We start from the raw sequence: 19697 nt of genomic DNA, 5'->3' as shown, positions 1-19697 counted from the left end.
GAATGAGCTCCACAAATCTCGCACATTTCATGTTTATTCTGTTTTTATTTCTGTTTCTCCTCTACTCCCCTGTCCCTTTTTTCCTCTGTTTCTATCACAGATAATCTGTTTTAATCCCCTTGTTATGATGATGGTTGTTCCTGTTGCTGTCATGAAGATTAGAGCAGTGGGACCTTTATTGACTCATGTCATTCATTTCCTATTATATTCTCAAATGCCACTGCTCATAGAGGATTATTAATGCCATTTCCTGTTTAACTCAATTTCACCTCTCTCTGATGATTGAATAAAAACTTATCTGTGCTGCTCACTCTTCATAGGCCAACTGTGAGGAAACAGTTGATAGGACTCGATAACCCATTATTCACCTTACAGTGTCTCCAAATACAGTGATGAAAGATAACTATGCAGCAGTGTTGAGCAAAGCATTAACAATTTATAGTTGTACTAAGGGTTTTGTAATGGTCACACAAACCAACACCCTTTTTCCAGTGGAAATAATTATTATACTAAGAGACAGTAAGAGATGTTGACTGCAATGAAAGCTATAAAAATGTTAATAACCTCATGTATTTATTACCTGATGTCTGTTTTACACATTCCTAGATTACAGCAATGAAGAGGAGCTGTATAGAAACATGAAGTACCTGCTGCAGCAGCTTCCCCAGCTGAACTACGGCCTGCTTCGTTTCCTGTGCCGCTTCTTGGCCAGTGTGGCATCACTACAGCAGGAGAGCTGGAACATCGGGGCACTGGCCGCCGTCTTCGGCCCAGATATCTTCCAGTAAGATTCGCATATAGGACCATCTGTTAATTATAATTTGTTCAATTGTTGTACCCTTGCAAAACGGCATAGACTGCTACTACTACTTGCATGTAATATGATAGACCACCTACATTTTATTGTGGTTAATGGTGAATACATGTACAGAAATTACATGATTTCACAGTTTATTGAAATAACAAGATTTACATGTAGCTGAGCATGTACACAGAATCACCAGAATTATTTACCATTAACTAAGCAAAACCCACAATCTCTTATCTTTTATCTGTAGTCTGTCAACAGAAGGAGAGGACCTTCGGGACCAGGAGTCTGTCAGCAGAGTCCTGGCCGAGCTGTTGGACAACCAGGAGGGTCTTTTTGACTCAGAGGACGATGACGTCTCCACTACCAACGACTACAGCTCCATCAATGAACAGGTATTGCCCATTACGTTGTATTCTAATTAGTTATCTTCCTTATTTATCCCTGTATAATCTCAAACCTTTCTACAGTATCTCCTTTTATATACGCATACATCAAAATAACAAACACAAGACTCTTTTCACATTTTATGTGCTATGATACAGTATACAGTATTTGTTAAGCTTATCCCCAATTTTAGGGTTTGTTTTGTATCTCTGACCTGCACATTCACTCTTAATTCCTGCTCAAAGTGTTTTGTTTCCCCATAATCAATATAAATTAAGTGTGTTGTATTTATTCCTGTTCACCTTTCTTTCCACCCATAGGGGTCTTTGTCCTTATTTATTCACCACAAATAGTAGTAAATAGCACACTGAATGTATGAGAAATGCTTAAGACCAGGCAACATTAATTACAAATAAAATCATAGAGGAAAGTACAATAAACAATACAATAGAAAACAGAACACAATGACATGATTGTTGAAAGGCCATTTGTATGGTGTTCGAAAAGAAAAAAAAAAACATTTAAGAAGGAAATGAATTCACAGTCAACATTCCTGACATAACAGCAACAGGATCCAATTGCACAAAGCATTAAAGTGATCTTTGTATTTCTCTTCTTGGTCTTTTTCTTCCTGTCAAAACATTTAATGTGGTATTTACTTCTGCCTGGGTAAGTGGTGAAATTTCTTATGGGTTGACGCAGAGAAGAAACAGTCACCCCAGTGACTCCCTGTTATTAATTAGCTACAGTAAGTCAGAAATAACCTGTGTGGTATAATGGTGCAGCAAATAATGTTGATATTGAGTTGTACTCACTTCTTTTTATTTTTGTACAATACATAGTGAAAAGGGAATAGAAAGTTTTGGGTTTTTTTTCCAAGAGAATGCAACCCAAACACACAACTTTGTACTGTATGAGCAGTACTGTATAGTCTTTGATGTGTGTTCAGGTTTCAGTGTTTTTGTATGCATGAAACTGGTTTAATGAGCTTATACCAAACATGTTTCCTCGGCGGTTTTGGCTTTGTCATACTATACATTCCAGTCACTCTCTTACACCTAAACTGAACACACAGAACGTGACTGACAGACTTGACAAATCTACAGGATTTTCCCGAGTTGCCCAGCAACACAACCTGCCCATCAGGTCAACAAATATTGGCAGAGTTAACAATGTACTTTACGCTGGATTGTATTATTTTATGATAGCATATAAACATCAGCAGTGACACAAAGCTTGATCTCTTGTCTACTCCCAATTTCTTTTGCTTTTAAGAGTATAATAATGAAGTAACACTGTAAAGATCAACTTAAAATACTGAAGTGAAAGACAGACAGTCATAGTGAAAGTCTGGCCAGGAGAGTCAGTTAACCTACAATGTTTAGAGCAAATCATTTCTGAAATGATTTGCTCTAAATGATTTATTATTTAGTTAGTTCATCTGTGCTCTTCTTCCTCCACCTTCCCTTATTTTCCATCTTCCTTTGAAGCTGTTTACATTTGATTTTCTATCTCTGTTTTGGATTGTTAATTAATGCCTCTGCCCTACTGCAATACTCATAACATCATTGGTTTGTAAAAGAAAGCTAATTACATTAAAACTTTGCTTATTATAAAATCCTAAAGTTGAATTATTTTCCAATGCAACTCATTGAATCCCACTTTTACAAATTCAGTATTTCTTTATTTTTATTATTGTCTCCCATTCTCGATTTTATTGGTTCGTGTGTCAGATTAATGAGATTATAAAATCCCCACAAAACAGAATGAGAAAGCTAAAGAAGGAGCGGGCAGACAGTGGTAGAAATGTGTAAAGACAAATGATCAGTGCAGCTATCTCTGTGTCTTATGTAAGGGAGAGGGCAAAAGTGTGGGCGTTTTAGAGAGAGGGAGAGAAAGCAGATAGGAAGATGGGGGATAAATGGTGAGAGTGCAGAGAGAGAAGAGAACAAAGATGAAGGGAGGGAGATGGCGAGGGAGGGGAGGATGATAAGAAAAGAAGCTAGTGATGATGTAACAAGTGCTGTGAACAGATGGAGTAAGGCTGTTTCTATCCTGGAAAAAAGCTAACTATACCCACTGATGTACTACACTTTCTTCTTTGTGTGAAGTTAATTTTCTTTAACAACCAAACAAAGTAGTTTCTGTGCAACATACCGACTGCTCTTGAAAGACTGTAAGTACCGCTAGTCCAGAGCAGAGGGTGGAAAAAACTTCCCTGCTAACCTGAACAAGTGGGTGCAACTGTGTACTGTGTGTGGAAAATGTGGTACATCTATGGATTTTCAGGGTAGCTTTGTGTCACACTCTTCTGAAAGCAGAATAAAAAAATAAGGATGTTTATAGGAAAGTCTGGCAATGGCATACAGAGTGCAGACTGAGGCAGAGTATTTGATTCTTGGGCAAATTGTCCTGCATACTTTGAGGTGGTGTTTTAAAAATAATTAGTTACAGTAAAAGTACCAAATAGCATAACAGACCCTAGAAACTTTGGACAATACACATCAGTAAATAGAAAGAAAGTGTAAACGATGTAAGCGTAGCTTTATAGAGAAATACTTTAAATTGTGAGCAAGAAGAAGGCGCCTGTGTCATGACATGTTTCAGCATAACTCTGTAACTCAATGAGGCTGACATCTATCAGTGAACAATCTCAAGCTTTGATTTTGTCTTGTTGTTGTCAGAATGAGCAGAATGATTGTTTGTGCAGAATGATTGCTGTGCTGAGGCTTGTTGTTGTTGTTGTTGTTGTTCCTTGTTGTATGATAATACCGAAGGGCGTTAACATAGAATCAGTGTTTAAACAAGTCTTTCAGAGCTGTTATGTTACAGAGAGTGTGATGAAAATGTGATTTAAAGCCTCATCTCTGTGCGTTCAGTAATGAAATAGATCCCTGATTTTTTTTTTTTTTGGCTGAGCTTGTCACAAAGGCTGCACTGTTGGAAAGTCGGTTCTGATTCCTCAGCACATGTTTTCTTAGGATGCACACCAGGCAGAAAACACAGTGTAATAAACCACATTGCATCCTGCCACATGTTTTGTTTTGACTGAGAAATGGAGCAACAGTGCAGTAACCAGTATGTGGTGAAAATGAAAAATGAACAAACTGTCCCGTCTCAATAAATACATCTGTCTGTGTTTTGGGGCTACTGTTAATTTGGCTGTGGAAAAACCAAAACATGACTTGTAGACATGGTTTAATCTGCTGCCTGTGAGAAAACTGAGAAAATGTAAGTTCTCTTTAGGCTGAGCCATGTTACCAGAGTGAATACATAACTGTAATTCGGGTATTAAAAAGAACTGACGTAATGTTATAAATATCAGAGGATGTCCCAGTGTTCAGCAGAAGGAAACTAACCTATATACAGTAGGTTGGCACATATACACTTATAGTATCTTGTACCACAGTAGCAATAACCTATTTAATTTGGAACATGGTTGGAGTATTTAAGAAGGCGACGGCCCAGTTGGACATTATGATAATATCTCTTTAGGGGGACATGAACACACACACACACACACACACACACACACTTATACACCTTTTTTCATTAAGAGCTTATAAATTCACAGCTGCACTGTTGATTTATTTGCTTTTCATGAGTGGTCGGAGAGAATATGAATCTCTGTTTATCAGTTGCCAACACATTTGGAGGTTAGAATGAAAGCTAGATCACACACCCACTCTCTGCAGGAACGTTAGGCCAGAGGGCTCATCTCCAGCGGTACTCCTGTAAGTAAACAGTACAGTCACACAGGCAAGGATGAGGAAGAACACAGTATTTTATTGAGTACTCTGAGTATGTGACAGAGGCTTAATTTCAGTTTAATATTACAAAAGTAATAAAAGAAAAATTAAACTTTGCTTTTGAATGCATATACAAAAGTGATGGTAATCCCAGAGAAGACCAGAGAAAGCAAAGGTTTGAGACAAGCATATTAAAGGCTCCATCTCCAAGCAGCATCTTGTTTAATGTGTCTGCATTTTAGATTTAGAAATTCAAGGTTCGTGAGAGTCTATCCACCTCCCTGGGCGTGACTACAAGAGGAAAGTTGATCCCAGATTGAACAAGACGATAGAGCAAGTGGCCAACAAAGACAAAGAGCCCAGGGCAATTTCCAAAGAGATGCAAGATACTAGCTCTGTTTCAATAGCAGCTTATTGGTCTTCCAACAGGCTCCAAATCACACAGTGGTTTGTTCAGGAAGACTCATTAAGTCTAAACCACCTGCTTGCAGGTGCGGACATTTCACTGGAAGCTGCAGGAATCTCTTGCTTGCAGTGGTTGCTTCTAAAAGTTGAGCAACAACATATTAGTTTAACAGTAACATTGTTTTTATGCATTCAAATGTGTTGTATGCTTTAAAAGATTGTTTTGTTAAATCGATAACTAAAAGCAAAGAGTTGTATTTATTTTATTTCCATTTTTAGTTATTGTTTTTTGTGCAACGGTACCTGAAAATATGTCAAGAAAACTTGTAGATTTCATAGATTTTATTGTGCTTTATATTAAAGCACAGTGAATACCACACTGACACTGGCTTGTGAAGAAAAGAAGGAAAAAAAATTCTAGGTCAGCTTGTCCCTGATTCTGCTAGTGAATAAATTAACATTGATCACAGTGAGTAGATTGTAGTGTTTGCATTTGTACTTTAGTGTTTTCCCCTTTGTGCACAGACATGCAGTCCTGAGTTATATAACAAAGGGCAAGACTGAGATGTCCTGCCTCTAAACTAAACAAAAGAAAAAAGTAGACAAAAGTACACATGTAAATCACCAGCACACAGATACTTACCATGCTGTAAAAAGAATCTAGTAGTCGGAAATAGTAGATTTCTGTTATTAAGGGTTTAAATCATTTTGTTTCAAAGTTCAACTTCCCCTCTACAAGTACATAAATCTGCAAATCTTCACAGCTGAAAATATTTCAAATAAGAAAGTGTCTGACATTTTGTTGCTTTTATCAAATTCAAACATTGTCAGACCTGTGGAAAACCAGTGACTTGCATTGTTATGAAGCAGAACATTGTGTTCAGCATATTGATGTTGTCTGAACTAGTAGCAGAATGAAGGGGGTGTACAAAAGAGCCTTGACTACCACAGAGTTAGGTCACAGTTTGAGACTTGCAATGTCAGTTGTCATTGTTCTATGTTCTTGGCCCACTGGCAGTGCAACAGCCAAACTAATGATGTCAGTGAAGTTTGTTGTTTTCTCTGTTTTCCATCCCAAGACTCTGGACCGGACTGCTAAACCAGGGCCAAGGCCAAGACCTTTTGTTCCAGGGCGTGTCCCTTTACCCACTCTGGCTCACAAGTACACATACCATACAGAGATGTACTCAAACATGTACAAGCATAGTGACACTTGATATCTACAAAGCCTAGATAATACACAGAAACACACAGCAACTTGAACTGTGTGATTTGTGAGTTAACGTGATTAAAATATTTCTCCAGTCTTAAATAAGCGGATAATATTTCTGTTCCTGTAAATGACAAAGCCCGGTCATCCTGACAGAGGATTTAACAACTCTTATCCTCTAATATGGTTACGTCATCTCAAAGACTGTGTGATAAAAGCACGGCCTCTATCATATTCATTGCTCAGTTCACAGCATTTAAATGTATATGTGTAGCCAAGAGAATGTTTACAATACATTCAGGTTTTCATGAATCCTGCACGGTAATGGATATATAAGGGAGGACTTTGCTATTCATGGTGATATCCAGTTAGATTTTTCCATAACACTGGGGACTGACCTTGACGGAGTATGAGAATGTGCTCTATGCAGCTGGTGTATAATTGAAGGTTGTAATCCTGGTGTCTTTCATTTATATTGTAGTTGAATAGTTTTGAATTACTTTTACATGATGACAATAATGATGTACATGAGACTTTCAATGGTGGTCCTTAATCCCTGAATTCCTCCATTTACTCTAATGACGTAAAAAGGAAACAGCAAACATCAAGAATTGAACCAAAGATGTTGTGATTTTATGGTACTTATTAATACACTATAAAAAAGACAGCCCCTTAATTAAATTTGAAATATTAACTGTTTGTGTGGTCAGTGGCATATCTACAATTATAGTAAGCTATTTTAACATATTAAAGATTGATGCGACATCCATAATTAAGTTATAACCAGCCTCATTCATTAAAGACATTGCTAAAGAATATATTTTGAGCAGTCAAAATAGATCTGTAAATATTAGAAGAGATCTGTAAATGTGCTCTTGCTAATGAGATTTTATAAATCTATTTATCTACATAACTTTCTGTGATAGTCTGATAGTCTAGGATCTGAAATGTGAATTCTAGATAATTTCTTTTTTAATTATGACAAACCAGAACTTAAATTCTTTTAATTTTAATTTTAATTACATTATTGAATTCAGTGACAAAATTTGTGTTGTAGAACCTTAAGTTATAATGAATCCAAACTAAAATTAAATGCAGTTATTACTGCCAAGTTCCAATGCCCGCCAAGTTTAAATTTACTGACATATGACTAATAAAATCTATATACACTTTTTATAAACTTAACTGAAGTATATTAATATAAATAAGCTGAAGCAAGTGAGTAATCGTTAACAGCTGTAACTACCTAATGGGGCCATAACGGTTGATGCACAGGATAATACACTAAATTGTAGTAATAAATTACTATATCACTGTTATAATAATATAAAACGGGATCACGAGAAAGATAAGAGAAAGAAACTAGGCTGCGTGCACAAGAATAATAAGGAAGCACTGAAGGTTTTGTGTTGTTTTATATCATCTAGTTCCCATTTTACTAACTTAAACACAGAAAGATGAGCACCACAGTGTAGTTGCTTGGCTCCACACCAACCTTTCACCGATGAGCTGAAATTTGAGAAGCTTTAAATGTTGTGGTCAATAAGGAAAAGAGAGAAAACATGCGTCAGGATGACGATGCAAGAATTCCCTGACAGCCAATCAGAGCTCTTGAAAAGTACATGTTACCATAGCGATGGCTCAGTGACAGGAGCAGATGGGATTGGAAAGAGGGTAGAGGAGAGGACGACCAGAGTAATATGAAAGGGCAAAAGGAGTCCCATAATGACGAACCAAGTTTTGACCTTTTAACCCCTGTTTGTTCTGGGGATTTCCCCATCACATTTTAGCTGACACTGTACAAAAAGCAGCACTTGTAAAAGCATTTTTAACTTGACTCACATGCGTTTAATATCAGTTAGTGATATTACAGAACACAAAAAGTCACATTAAAATATATTATAATAAAATAAATTTAAAAGCAGAAATAAAGAGGCTATTTATCATTGGAAAACTGCAGCTCAAGGCTTTTTGTCTGTGTCTATCTGTAGTACAGTATGATGAAGTTATTTCTGTCTACGTAAAGTATACCAGCCCCTCCCTTCCTCTATCCAGTATCTACCTCCCTTCCCTTTTTCTCCCTCCCTCCTTTCCTTCCCTTCTTCTTCCTTTTTCTTTAAGATCGGTTACTTACTGCTCTGCCTCACTCCCACCTGAGTTAATCCTAAATGCTCTTAATGAACCACCTACAATCCTGTATTTATGTCAGTCTGTGTTGTAAGCGTTCACTTTTACACACTTTCCACACTTTTTTTGTGTGTCAGTGTTTGGCGCAGTTGCAGTTTGTTTATTTTGATATTTTTATCTTTGTTGCGTTTTGGAAAAGCACTATGACTAGCCTTTGTTCATGAAATTGACTGTAGAAGGAAACTTTCCTTGCCTTACCTCCTTCCCTTGCCTCTGGCTCGTTATTCCTTTCAATCCTCACTCTCTCTCTTCGTTGCTTTGACCTTGACATTTTTTTGTCCTCTGCTTCAATTTTTCACTAAACAAAATGGAATTCATTTCCAACCAAATGATGTTCATCACTGGTGAAGATTGCCTTAAATATAATAGTCAAGGATTATTTGAAATGAGTGAAACGGTGTCAACGGTGTATCGGGTGAACAGGTCTACTTTGTCTGTTACATAATTTGTAATGTGACCATGTGAGTACACTGCTGAGCCATGAAAATTATATCACCAAGCCCTACCTTAAACCCTCCATCCCTCCCTCTTCTCTTTCTTACCCACTTTTCAAGCTCACCCCTCCATCTGTCTCTCCAGCAATATGTTACACTTTAGAAAATGTTTTATCTTGTTCATATTTTGTTACTTGCAAGCACATACTGTATATGGCAACACAGATAATCAACACCTTTCTTTAAATCTCTCTAGCCACGAATCTTTTCTTCTAATTTGTGCACTGAGAAGTTCATCTCTAGACACTAAAAGTCACACGTGAACCGTATAAATACAAAGAAGAAAATTAAATTTTATTACTATGACCTTTAGGGATTAAGGGTTATTAATATTTATGTCCCAGTTACATAAATCCCACAAATATAAAAGGTCACATTCAGCCGACAACATCACAAGGGCTTTTTAAAAGGACACTAATCTCAAAACGTCCCTTAAATGAGGCTGTTGCCAAATTATTGAAGTAAATCTTAAATATGATCTTTGAAATTATGAACAGGCAAAAGGTCTGTAATTCAGGGAACTATTAACTCCTCCTCTGAATTACCTTCTGTCAATGTGAATAAAGATTAATCCAAAGCTCATCCAATGTTTTGTTTTATTTTTTTTTCCAACATGATGTAAATGTATACTTTTTAGCATTCACATAATTCAAATAGGTTTTTCCTTTTATCTGTATTCATATTGTCACCAGAAATGTTCAAAGTCATATGATAGTTGTTTAATATTATAAATTTTTTTAGTTGCTTAATATTAGCAAAAATTAAATTACTCTGAAAGAATCACTTTAGTTCCCAAAAATAACGGTGTCAGTTTAGGTTAGCATAAAAGAAATCCATGTACACTAACTGTGATAGTCCCAGCCTTTAGCCTTTACATGATTTTTTGTTTTGATCTTTAGTGGTGACCTTTTTTACGTTTGATGTTTCAGATCACAGAGCTGTTGGATGATGAGAAGTGTGAGGCAGAATGTGAAGAGCTGCCTCAGGACGGGGAGGAGGGTCCCATCTCCTCTGACTCAGTGCAGTGCACACACACTGACGACAGCCCTACAGACAGGTGAGAAATAACTGCAATAAAAACCTTTTCTTGGTTAATTACAAAAAAGACAGGTCAGAGGTTCAAGTCTGTATTTAAAAACCAAGACATTGCAGTTGTATTGGTCTGCGTGGCCTTTGGCTGACTTATGATAAGATCCCATTACTGTCTGGTGTCATTAATTCATTTCTAAAATAAACTTATACAACTTTTTAGTTAAGCTCAATGGCCATGCCTGGAAAGTATTTTTATCCATTCAAATAATTTAAATTCCAATAAATCAGTCCAGGAACGAGTCTCCACACAGACAATGGACCAACATAATGCAAATACATTTGTTTTCATGAAAGCTGATGCAGCAGTTTCCACTGAGCTTGTGTGCTGACCTGTTGATGTTCTGTAGCTGGTAACCAGACGACAAACATCTGACACATGCACATATGCTCACGTACACAAAGTAATGAGTCTCCCACTAGACTGAATGACCAGAGTTCAGTCCGCCTGCAGGAACATTGAGATCTTCTCAAGTTCTTCTGATCTGCTAAGTTAATTACTGAGCACTACACCCAGACTACCATATTTAACCATCCACTCATTTTACACCATGTCCTGTTCTCACAAATGTAGCCTACATATGAAGTGAATAGAGTGTTGATCCTTTAGGGGTGCACAAAAGAGATGATGATGGTAATTAAAATATGGAAAGAGAAGAACATTTCTCCAACTTTTAAAGTTATTCCTCGAACAAATTAATTGAGTAAGTAAAGATTTTCTTAAAAACTTAAATGAACATGGATCTCCAGATTGCACCGCTCTATTATACAGCAGACCAAAATATACTTGATCATTAGGTAAATATTTGGTTTTCAATTTTGGTATTTTGCTTTTTTAAAACTAAATGTAAGACATTGCTAATTAGCCATCCATCCAACCATTTTTGTAACCGCTTGTCAACTCAAGGGTCACAGGTGTGCTGGATATTGGTAATAATTTAATTTAGCTATATCTCTGCTTGGATGCCTGACATTTCACAGGAATAACAACTGATTATGACTGAACACAATGAGCTGCAGTGTGTTTTCCTCAACAGTGACCTAATCAATGTTGGTTTGTATACTTATTTTAACCAGTTATTCCAATCTTGGCAAAATATACTTGCTCTGCACATCATTTACACAGATTGTAACTGCTTGGACCATTTGTCTAGTTTCTGATGTAACCAATAACCAGTTCCAATATGAAGGAATTATACATGTTAGTTAGTTAGTCAGTGGAGTCCATCTGTTTGTGCGTTCAGTGCCTCTTAACTGACCTCAGAACTCATCAGTTATTTATCTTTTCCACCAGTGTCTCTCATTTTCCCTCAGAGATCATATATGTTTTTGTACCTCATACTCTGTCAAACCTTCAGATCCTGATTCTTGATTGTGAAAACCAGAACTTAAGTGTGCACTGTGTGCATTGCCTTTATCTAACTGGTAGTGAGCAACTTGAGCAATTTGCAAAGTTGTAAAGTGATACAGGGCAGTAAATCAGTTTTCTCTGATTACAGCACTGACTGGGCTCTGCCTCTGTATCCTTGTGTGTCAGGGTCATGCTGCAAGGCTCGTCCCACTGGATTATAGTCAGTAATCCATAATCCACACACTCCCATTACTGTACACTGTACACACACACGACTTACAACATACAAGAAGATGCAACATGTCACACAGGGTACTGCAGAGACTAAATCATACACAAAAGTGGGCTTCATGTTTGACTTGACTGGCTCAAGAGACATTTTAACAATTTGCACAAGCTGGCAGGAAGGTGTTGTTCTATTTCAGCCCAGTGTGAGGGTTTAATTATCTGTGATAAGATACGTAAGGTCATGGATAACAGCAAAGTTCGGGCTTCTGTGTGTGCAACTGTCATCTCTGTATGAGTGTTTGTATGCATTTAGTAAAAGTAATTTAGCAGTTAATAGATTTATTTGTACTTAAGGGAAACAAAAACAATTGATGCATCTCTGTTACTATGTATTTACACCAAATAACTGTACATTATTTTATAGACTATTTGATCTTTAAATCATGCAATGTCTTAATAATTATCAGGTAGCCATGGTTAGCCTGCAGCCATCCTCTCTTTGACCTTGTCCGACCTTAGTGTCTGGTCTGGGGGATTACTGCAGTATTTGTGGACCCTGGAGTAAACAGCCTATGCCACAAAGCCATTTAAAATAATGTTGACCTAGAGCTCTAGAGAATACATGTGTTCAAATTACTAAAGCTACTAAGCGCTTTTTCATCTAGTTACACCACAGCATGCATGCATCTTTTTGCATTCTAACACAAAATTTAACAAAATGCTGTTTAATGTTGAAACTAGGCTTACAATTTTTGTTTATCCCTGACAGTCCAGCTTTATCACTTCACAGTCACAAATTTTTGCTTAAGTATTAATAACATTAACTACAGGTGAGTCACTAGACATGTGCATTTTTCAGGTGAGCTTGCTGCTTTTGACACATAACTGTTTGTGACGGCCCAAACAATGTTTTTATGACTCAGCTGTATTAACTGAGGCTGAGTTGTTTATCTACCATTTGACAGACAGTGAAGTCTGTCCTCTCTGACTGCTGAAGTGCTCCCTTAATAGACTCTGACAGCCAATACACACACACCTTGTGTGTTGACAGCCTCTAGTCAGTTCAAATCTATATATAATCCATGGTATTTCTCTCCTGATCTTCCTTGTCCCCCCATCAGTATTTCCTTCTGCTTGTATTCTGTGTGTGTGTGGAAAGTATTTGAAACTGCAATATCCTGTAGGCTGAGGAAGAGGGCTCCTGGGATGGCCTTCTGGCCCTGGTGAGAAGGAGAGAAGCAGGAGGGATGGATTGATGTTGGAAACAAAGAACCACAAATAGAGGGTGGGAGAATTGGAAAAGGTCCCTATGACTGTGTGAACGATTTATTTATTTTCAGTCTTTATCACTCTTACAGCCTCCTTTACAGCTATCACACAATCCTAATGTGACTGACGTACATGCTGTCTTATGTTGCAAACAACAATTTTTATGTGCATATCCAAGTGTGACACCACAGCGTTGGACAGCACTGGACAAGGATGTTCTTTCTATTTGCGCCAATAATGTGCATGTGCAAGTTAGTGCCACAAACCCAGGCACAAAATTATGTAAGCTTGTGCTCTCTAGGTCATTTGCTTGTTTTCATGGGAAGCACCTTATAATTCCTGCACATGCAGACACAGTAAAGCTGTATCTTTGTAACCTGTATTGGCTGGTCGACAAAAACAATCATGTAAGTTTATTGCAATAACACTGTCTGAGAAGGATCTAATAAAATCTGGTCGGGCTGTACAAAATCACTTTAAACTATGTAAGAGTGCAATAAATGGGTGGGGAATCTCACCTTTACAATGTAAATACTAGAAAGTTTATGAGAGAAGAGGCATGCCATCAGCCATCATCACACAGACATCATCATCACACCGTCAATCTAAACTGCTTTTATGTTTTGACAGTGCATATAATAAATATTTTGGTTATTATGCTGATATGTATGTTTTCATAACTGCACATTGGTGTTTGACTGTGCACAGGAAAACTAAGCTCTGGTAGAAATATTATCAGTACCTAAATTAATGGCAGGAGGTGGCAGTAGGATAGCATTTTACTCCCAGCTTTTGTTGTTTGATTAGCCTGTTCCCTGGTCTCTGTTTGTTCTGTGACAAGGGCACAACTCCAATATTCTTGTAGTCTGTCCACTATAAGCAATGCACAAATTGTGAGTGCTCCATACATAATCAGTATGACCTGTTTACCTGGCTATCCAGCTTTTAAAGTTAATGCAATTTAGTTAACAAGCTGAAATGCTTATAATGCAATAGTGCATTGCATTGTAAGCAGAATATTGTACATTAGGTAGTACAATGAACTGTTTACTTTGATAGTCTCACTACATTATATAATATAGATACTGATCTGTCAATATGTGGTCGCTATGAAACTCAAACCATTTATTCTTACTTATCACAGTTGGAAACATAAAGTGGTCACTAAAACTGGACATATCAGTAATTATTGTTAATCAGTGTTGGCCTTTTCCCCTCTTGTCCTTGGTTTATCTCACTTGGAGGCCCTTTCCTTCCTACCCTCTCACATTACTTGCTGATTGTGTAGAGGTCTGGGCACCAGCATTGGGCACAATGTGTAATATGATATACTAACTGACCTACATAGCACCATTCATCTACACACGCTATCACTTCTCACCCACAGTTCTGGTACAGCTCTTTTATCAAGCTTTCTAAATACCACTCACTTTCCTAAATCATCATGCAGAAGAAAGTTTTTGATTGCCGTAACACAAGCTACTGAAGCCTCTTCGTGTCAACACGTTGCCACTACAGTTTCTTTGTGTTAGTCACAAAGTTAGTTTAAGTTTAAGATTAGAGTTTGCCAAAACTAGCAATAGTGCTAGGCAGGGGTAATGGCAGACTGTGGCCAAAATATTGTTAATGATGATTCTTCTTCTCTCTTTATCTTCTCTTTATTTTCCTGGAGGCTTGTCTGGAATATCATAGTTTACGTAAACTCTTTGAGGAGGTCAGTCGCTGCAATTGTGTTTATCTGACACTTTCAAGGACACTCTATTGCATTGTAATTTATAGTTTACCATTGTCATTGAAGATACTCATTCCTGATTGGAAGAATATCTTTGAGTTAATGGTTCAGTCCCAGTGCGTGGCTGTATATAATGCTCTGTCTGGATGTTTTTATGTTGATGTGTAACTTAAGCTAGTGGTAGCATTAGACTTGAAATCACTCTACTCTGTCCCACCAAGCCTTCCCTCTCCTTGCTTTGCTGGACCATTTGTTGCACTCCACCATACTTTGTACAGTCCACTATGTACGTACAGATGATTAATTATTTATACCTATTCACATCCTTTTGTGGTAGAAAACTTATAATTTTTATAGATGCTTAGCTGGAGCGTTACAAACATGCTCAAGTATGTCTTTGTGTTTCTGTGCCTGTGTGCATCTCTTGTATACATTTGATCTTCTGTGTGTGCACAGTATTACACAGCTCACTGGGTCGACTGTAATAACTGCTGAGTTTATAGTCGCCACGGAGTAAACCAAAAAAATTAAACCCATCTTATTTTATGCCTTGTGATTGGCTCTCAGAACCCATTTCCTCTTCCCGATTGGTTCCCAACCTCAACCCCTCCCATCCTATTGGTCCTCCTGGGGTTGTTGCCTGGTTACATCAGAAGCTCGTATATTTGAGCAGAGCTCAGGATGTTTACTGCAGCACTTTTACAGACGGAGTGAGACAACCACATACACACATTTTTGCTCAGGAGCACACACACACACACATTCGGAGGACACCGCAGAATGCACCCAGGCAACACACTGGCTCAGCTGCTCGACCTGCTGGTACTGACGCTGATGCCTCAAAGTGCTCAACTCGGATAACCTGCCCACCGGATCCAGGAGAAGAAACATTGGGAGACTGGCAATCCAGAGATAACAAGCTTGAACAGCTGGATCCAGCTGCAGTGAGCGATGTGTCAAGTTGTTAACAGGCAAAAAGAAGAAAAACATAGAAATTGTGCAGTTTGGTTAAAAATTAAGCTGGCTTCACAGCTGGATATTCAAAAAAGAACAATAACAGACTGGACTTAAACAGCCTACATGGTAGCTTTCTACTGGGCAGAAGAAGAACAACAGAGACTGTGATAGGAGACAGTCCTCATACTGAAATACCTACAGCCAAAACCACCCCAAAACAACACAACAACAAAACAACAAGGACAGATCACAGAGAAAAAACAGCTGGAAACATGAGAATGGCTTGTCACATTCTGCTGCAGAGGTAACCATGAGGATTATGTAACTCCAGTCTGGATGGAAGAAATTAATGGGTGAATGGAAAGCAAAATATACATATATGTGGCTGGGTGATAGATGAATGAATGGTCAGTGGAGAGGCGAAGAGGTTTGGGCAAAAAACACAGCAACAAACTGCATGAATGAATTGGCATGAGAGACTATTATAGTTCAGCAGAAACCCACATGCTGAGAGGTTATAAGCTTTCTACTGTTTTTATTATGATTGTAAGAATGGAGGGAAGTGAGACTGGATTGTGCCTTGCTCATTGTTTGTGTTATTAGGAAGAGATGAAAGAAGAATGAGATAAGAGGAAGTCTGTGCCTTTTCTTTCACAGGAATAGAAACTAAGGCAGGAGAAGATGAAAAGAACAGGGTCAGGACATCACTTTACCAGCTGATATTACATTATGCAATTCAAGAAAAAAGAAAGTCATGAGCCTGGGTGGGAATGTGTCAGCATTTTTATTAATGGAAGGACGAAAATGGCAGTTGTCTCCTTTGAGAAAGCATTTTCATTGTGCTTTTAACATGACTGAGCTCTTTTCAATGAATTAGAAAAAACCTTTTGTGAAAGTAGAAAAGAGTATATTTTTTCTTTTTGTTTTGAGTACGAAGAATCTGGTGTAATGCTAAAATGACTAGTTGATTAATGCACTTGTCAATTAGCAAAAGATTAATCGGCAACAATTTAAGTCACTTATCAAGAAAAGATCTGCATTTTGCAGTTTGTCGTAGTGATTTTCTGTGTTTTATACTAATGTAAAAGGTTGAATGGAGCTAGAAGACGAAGGAGACTAATTAATGAGGTGGCAAATAGCATTTTCGGTGCATCATGCTTTTAGTTGCAGCCTTAATCTGGACTATGTCTCATCCAGTTAAGCACATTCTTAACTGGTGGTGAAAGATAAATTCTAGTTAATTCAGTTAGTAATGACTCAACAAAATGTTTTATTGTTTTCAGATGGTCAAACTTCTGTGAGATAACCAAAAGTAAATTAATGAAGAGCTTTCTTGATAGGTGGATGAAAAACAGCTGATGAAACCAAACAGTTCATATCCAGGCAGAACTCTTAAGCACAGATTTTAAATCTTTGACCAGCTCTGTGCTAGAGTTGTAAATGGCTTGAATGCAAACATGTGTTTTAACATTCTGTGAGAGGGTCTTGGCCCTGACTTGAATGTTTACAGAGGCAGCAAGAGCTGTTTATGAGATGTAAGATGATGCTTATGATTCTGCATGTGTGTGTGTTTCTGTGAGTTGCAGCGAAGTTCTGTGTGCTGCTTTAACAGGCACAGCGTGCTTGAACTAAGGTTGCAAGCCAAGGAAGTGAAATGTATTCTTGTGCTGCTGGCATGAATAGGATGTGTGGTATTAAGTTTTGTGTGTGTATTTGTTTGTGTGTGTGTGTGTGTGTGTATTGGAAGGATGTGTGAGTGCAAGCATGGGTTGAAGCGTAGACTGCAGTAGTCTGTACCGAGCCAGAACAGAGCGCTGTCAGGTCTGCTGACAACAGCACCTCTGTAGACTCACAACTAACCTCACACACACACACACACACACTCACACTAATACATGCTCACTCTTTGTTTTCTTTGTATGGAGCATGCAAAATATTATAATTGCCATTACTAAAGTAAGCATGTCCTTGAGTCTTTTCCCTCTGTCTGGTCAGCACTGAGAACTCAAAGTCTCAGTCCTCAGCTGCTTTTTAGCTGGTTTTTAAATGCAGCATATGTTTTTGTTGTTATGTGACTCAAGTCAGCTGAGACAAGGTCACCAATGAGCAGTGCAGCATTTCAGCTCTGCAGTATATATACTTTTAACTGTGTGAAACAGATACTCTTGGCTTATATGTATATGTGGTAGGCTGTACAGTACAACCATCTGTTTAGATTAGTTGATTACATCACAGCGAAACCTGACTGGGTGGTTTTAGCCAAACAATATGCAGCAGAGTGAAGAAAGTGAAATCTGGACTGAAAAATGCTGCGTCACATTAGAAATAAGAAGCTGATCTTTCTCTTTCTATCTTTGAAGCAACTTTTATCTATTCAATGTCTTCAGCTAACCATGTTTTTAAATGATTTTACCTGATTATAAATGAAGGTCACATGCCTGCTGCACATAGAAAATGTTGCTCAGTTGTAAAGAGCTGGTTGTTCTCTACTTTTCTGTAGCAGAATAAAATCAAATGCAGTAATATGGAATAAACACAGCTCAAATTTGGGATGCAAATATTCCCAGTTGTTGTATTTTCAAAAAAGCATGCAGTGCATGAACTTTTAGAATAGGTCTATAAATGTGTAAATGTTCACTCCATTACATCACAAATATGATTCACATAATAAAATATAATTTTCATACATTTTAAATCTAAGAAAATGAATGAAATTACAAGTGTAGTGTTTACCACTTAGCTCATGCTCACCAGAGAGATCTTTCCTGCAGCAATCTCGCTGTGGGATCAGCAGATTAGTCTGAAGTGATCTAAGTGCATCTGGCAAGTATGTGCTTTGTTCACCTCAGATGCCTTTAGGTGCAGACACATTTGGACAATGACATAGTTTTTATGATTTTTACCTTTAACACACCACCACAATGGATTTGAAATAAAACAATTTACGTTTAAAGTGTAGACTTTCAGCTTTATTTTGGGATGTTTTACACAAAAACTGTATTTACCATTTAGGAATTGCAGCAATTTTGAGCAAAGTACTTCTATTTTCAAGGGCTCTAAAGTATTTGAACAAAAGAATCTCACCTGGTCAATTCACCTTTTGTCAGTCGGTTGTCTGAATACTATTAAGCCAAATGACTGTAATTCTTAAATGATAAATGCAATATTTTTTGTGAAGCTTTTTAAAAGCAAGCTGTGTACACGTTGTTCACATCTTGATTGTTTTATTTCAAATCCATTGTTGTGAGGTATAAAGGCAAAATCATAAAAAACTATGTCTCTGCTCACATACTTCTGGACATAACTGTGACTGATAATCACAATAATATTGATTAATGTGTTTATACCAAATCAGTAGCAGACTGATAGTATCGGGCTGGTCCATTTGAAAGAATGCAAAATGCAACATCTATCATCAGTCAGTCACTGATGCCTAATAAAAGCTACCATTTGTTAGCTGCTGTGACGTTATCAAAAGCTAGAAGCCGTCTACTTAGGTCACTAACAAAGGTTTTACAGTATTACTGCCAACAGACTGTTGGCTAAAGGAGTGACTCCCTAAGATTTTATCAATGTCCTTTCTGTCTTTGGCTACTTCTGCAGTCGTGGCTGTGGGGCAGGAGTTGATCTAATCCGACTTAAAGATCTCAGCTTTGAGCACTTTTGAGAGTTAAACCTTTAATTGCTAACTAATGTTTTTGGCACTATTGCATGTGGGCAGCTTTGTGCAGAGGTTGGACTACAGAAATAAATACGTAATTGTTTATAGAACCCCTGCTGTTAATAGGTTTTTGTAAAACTAAAACCGCTCTTTATCTTTTTTTACTTCAA

General features: G+C 37.6%; 1 protein-coding gene across 6 annotated transcripts in view; it reads left to right on the top strand.

Annotated features, from left to right (window-relative positions):
- fam13b (family with sequence similarity 13 member B) overlaps window positions 1-19697 on the top strand; it is a 59357-nt gene that overhangs the window by 21825 nt on the left and 17835 nt on the right. For all 6 annotated transcript variants that reach the window (XM_026357463.1, XM_026357464.1, XM_026357462.1 and 3 more), the window contains exons 5-7: window positions 607-784; window positions 1059-1203; window positions 10170-10297. In XM_026357463.1, the coding sequence (XP_026213248.1) occupies window positions 607-784; window positions 1059-1203; window positions 10170-10297 (451 nt within the window). The remainder of the gene's footprint in view (window positions 1-606; window positions 785-1058; window positions 1204-10169; window positions 10298-19697) is intronic.

This window comes from Anabas testudineus, chromosome 10 (genome assembly GCF_900324465.2).
Source record: "Anabas testudineus chromosome 10, fAnaTes1.2, whole genome shotgun sequence".
NCBI classification, from domain to species: Eukaryota; Metazoa; Chordata; class Actinopteri; order Anabantiformes; family Anabantidae; genus Anabas; species Anabas testudineus.
The sequence above is the reverse complement of the archived record's forward strand: the minus strand, read 5'-3'. Positions and strand labels throughout refer to the sequence as shown.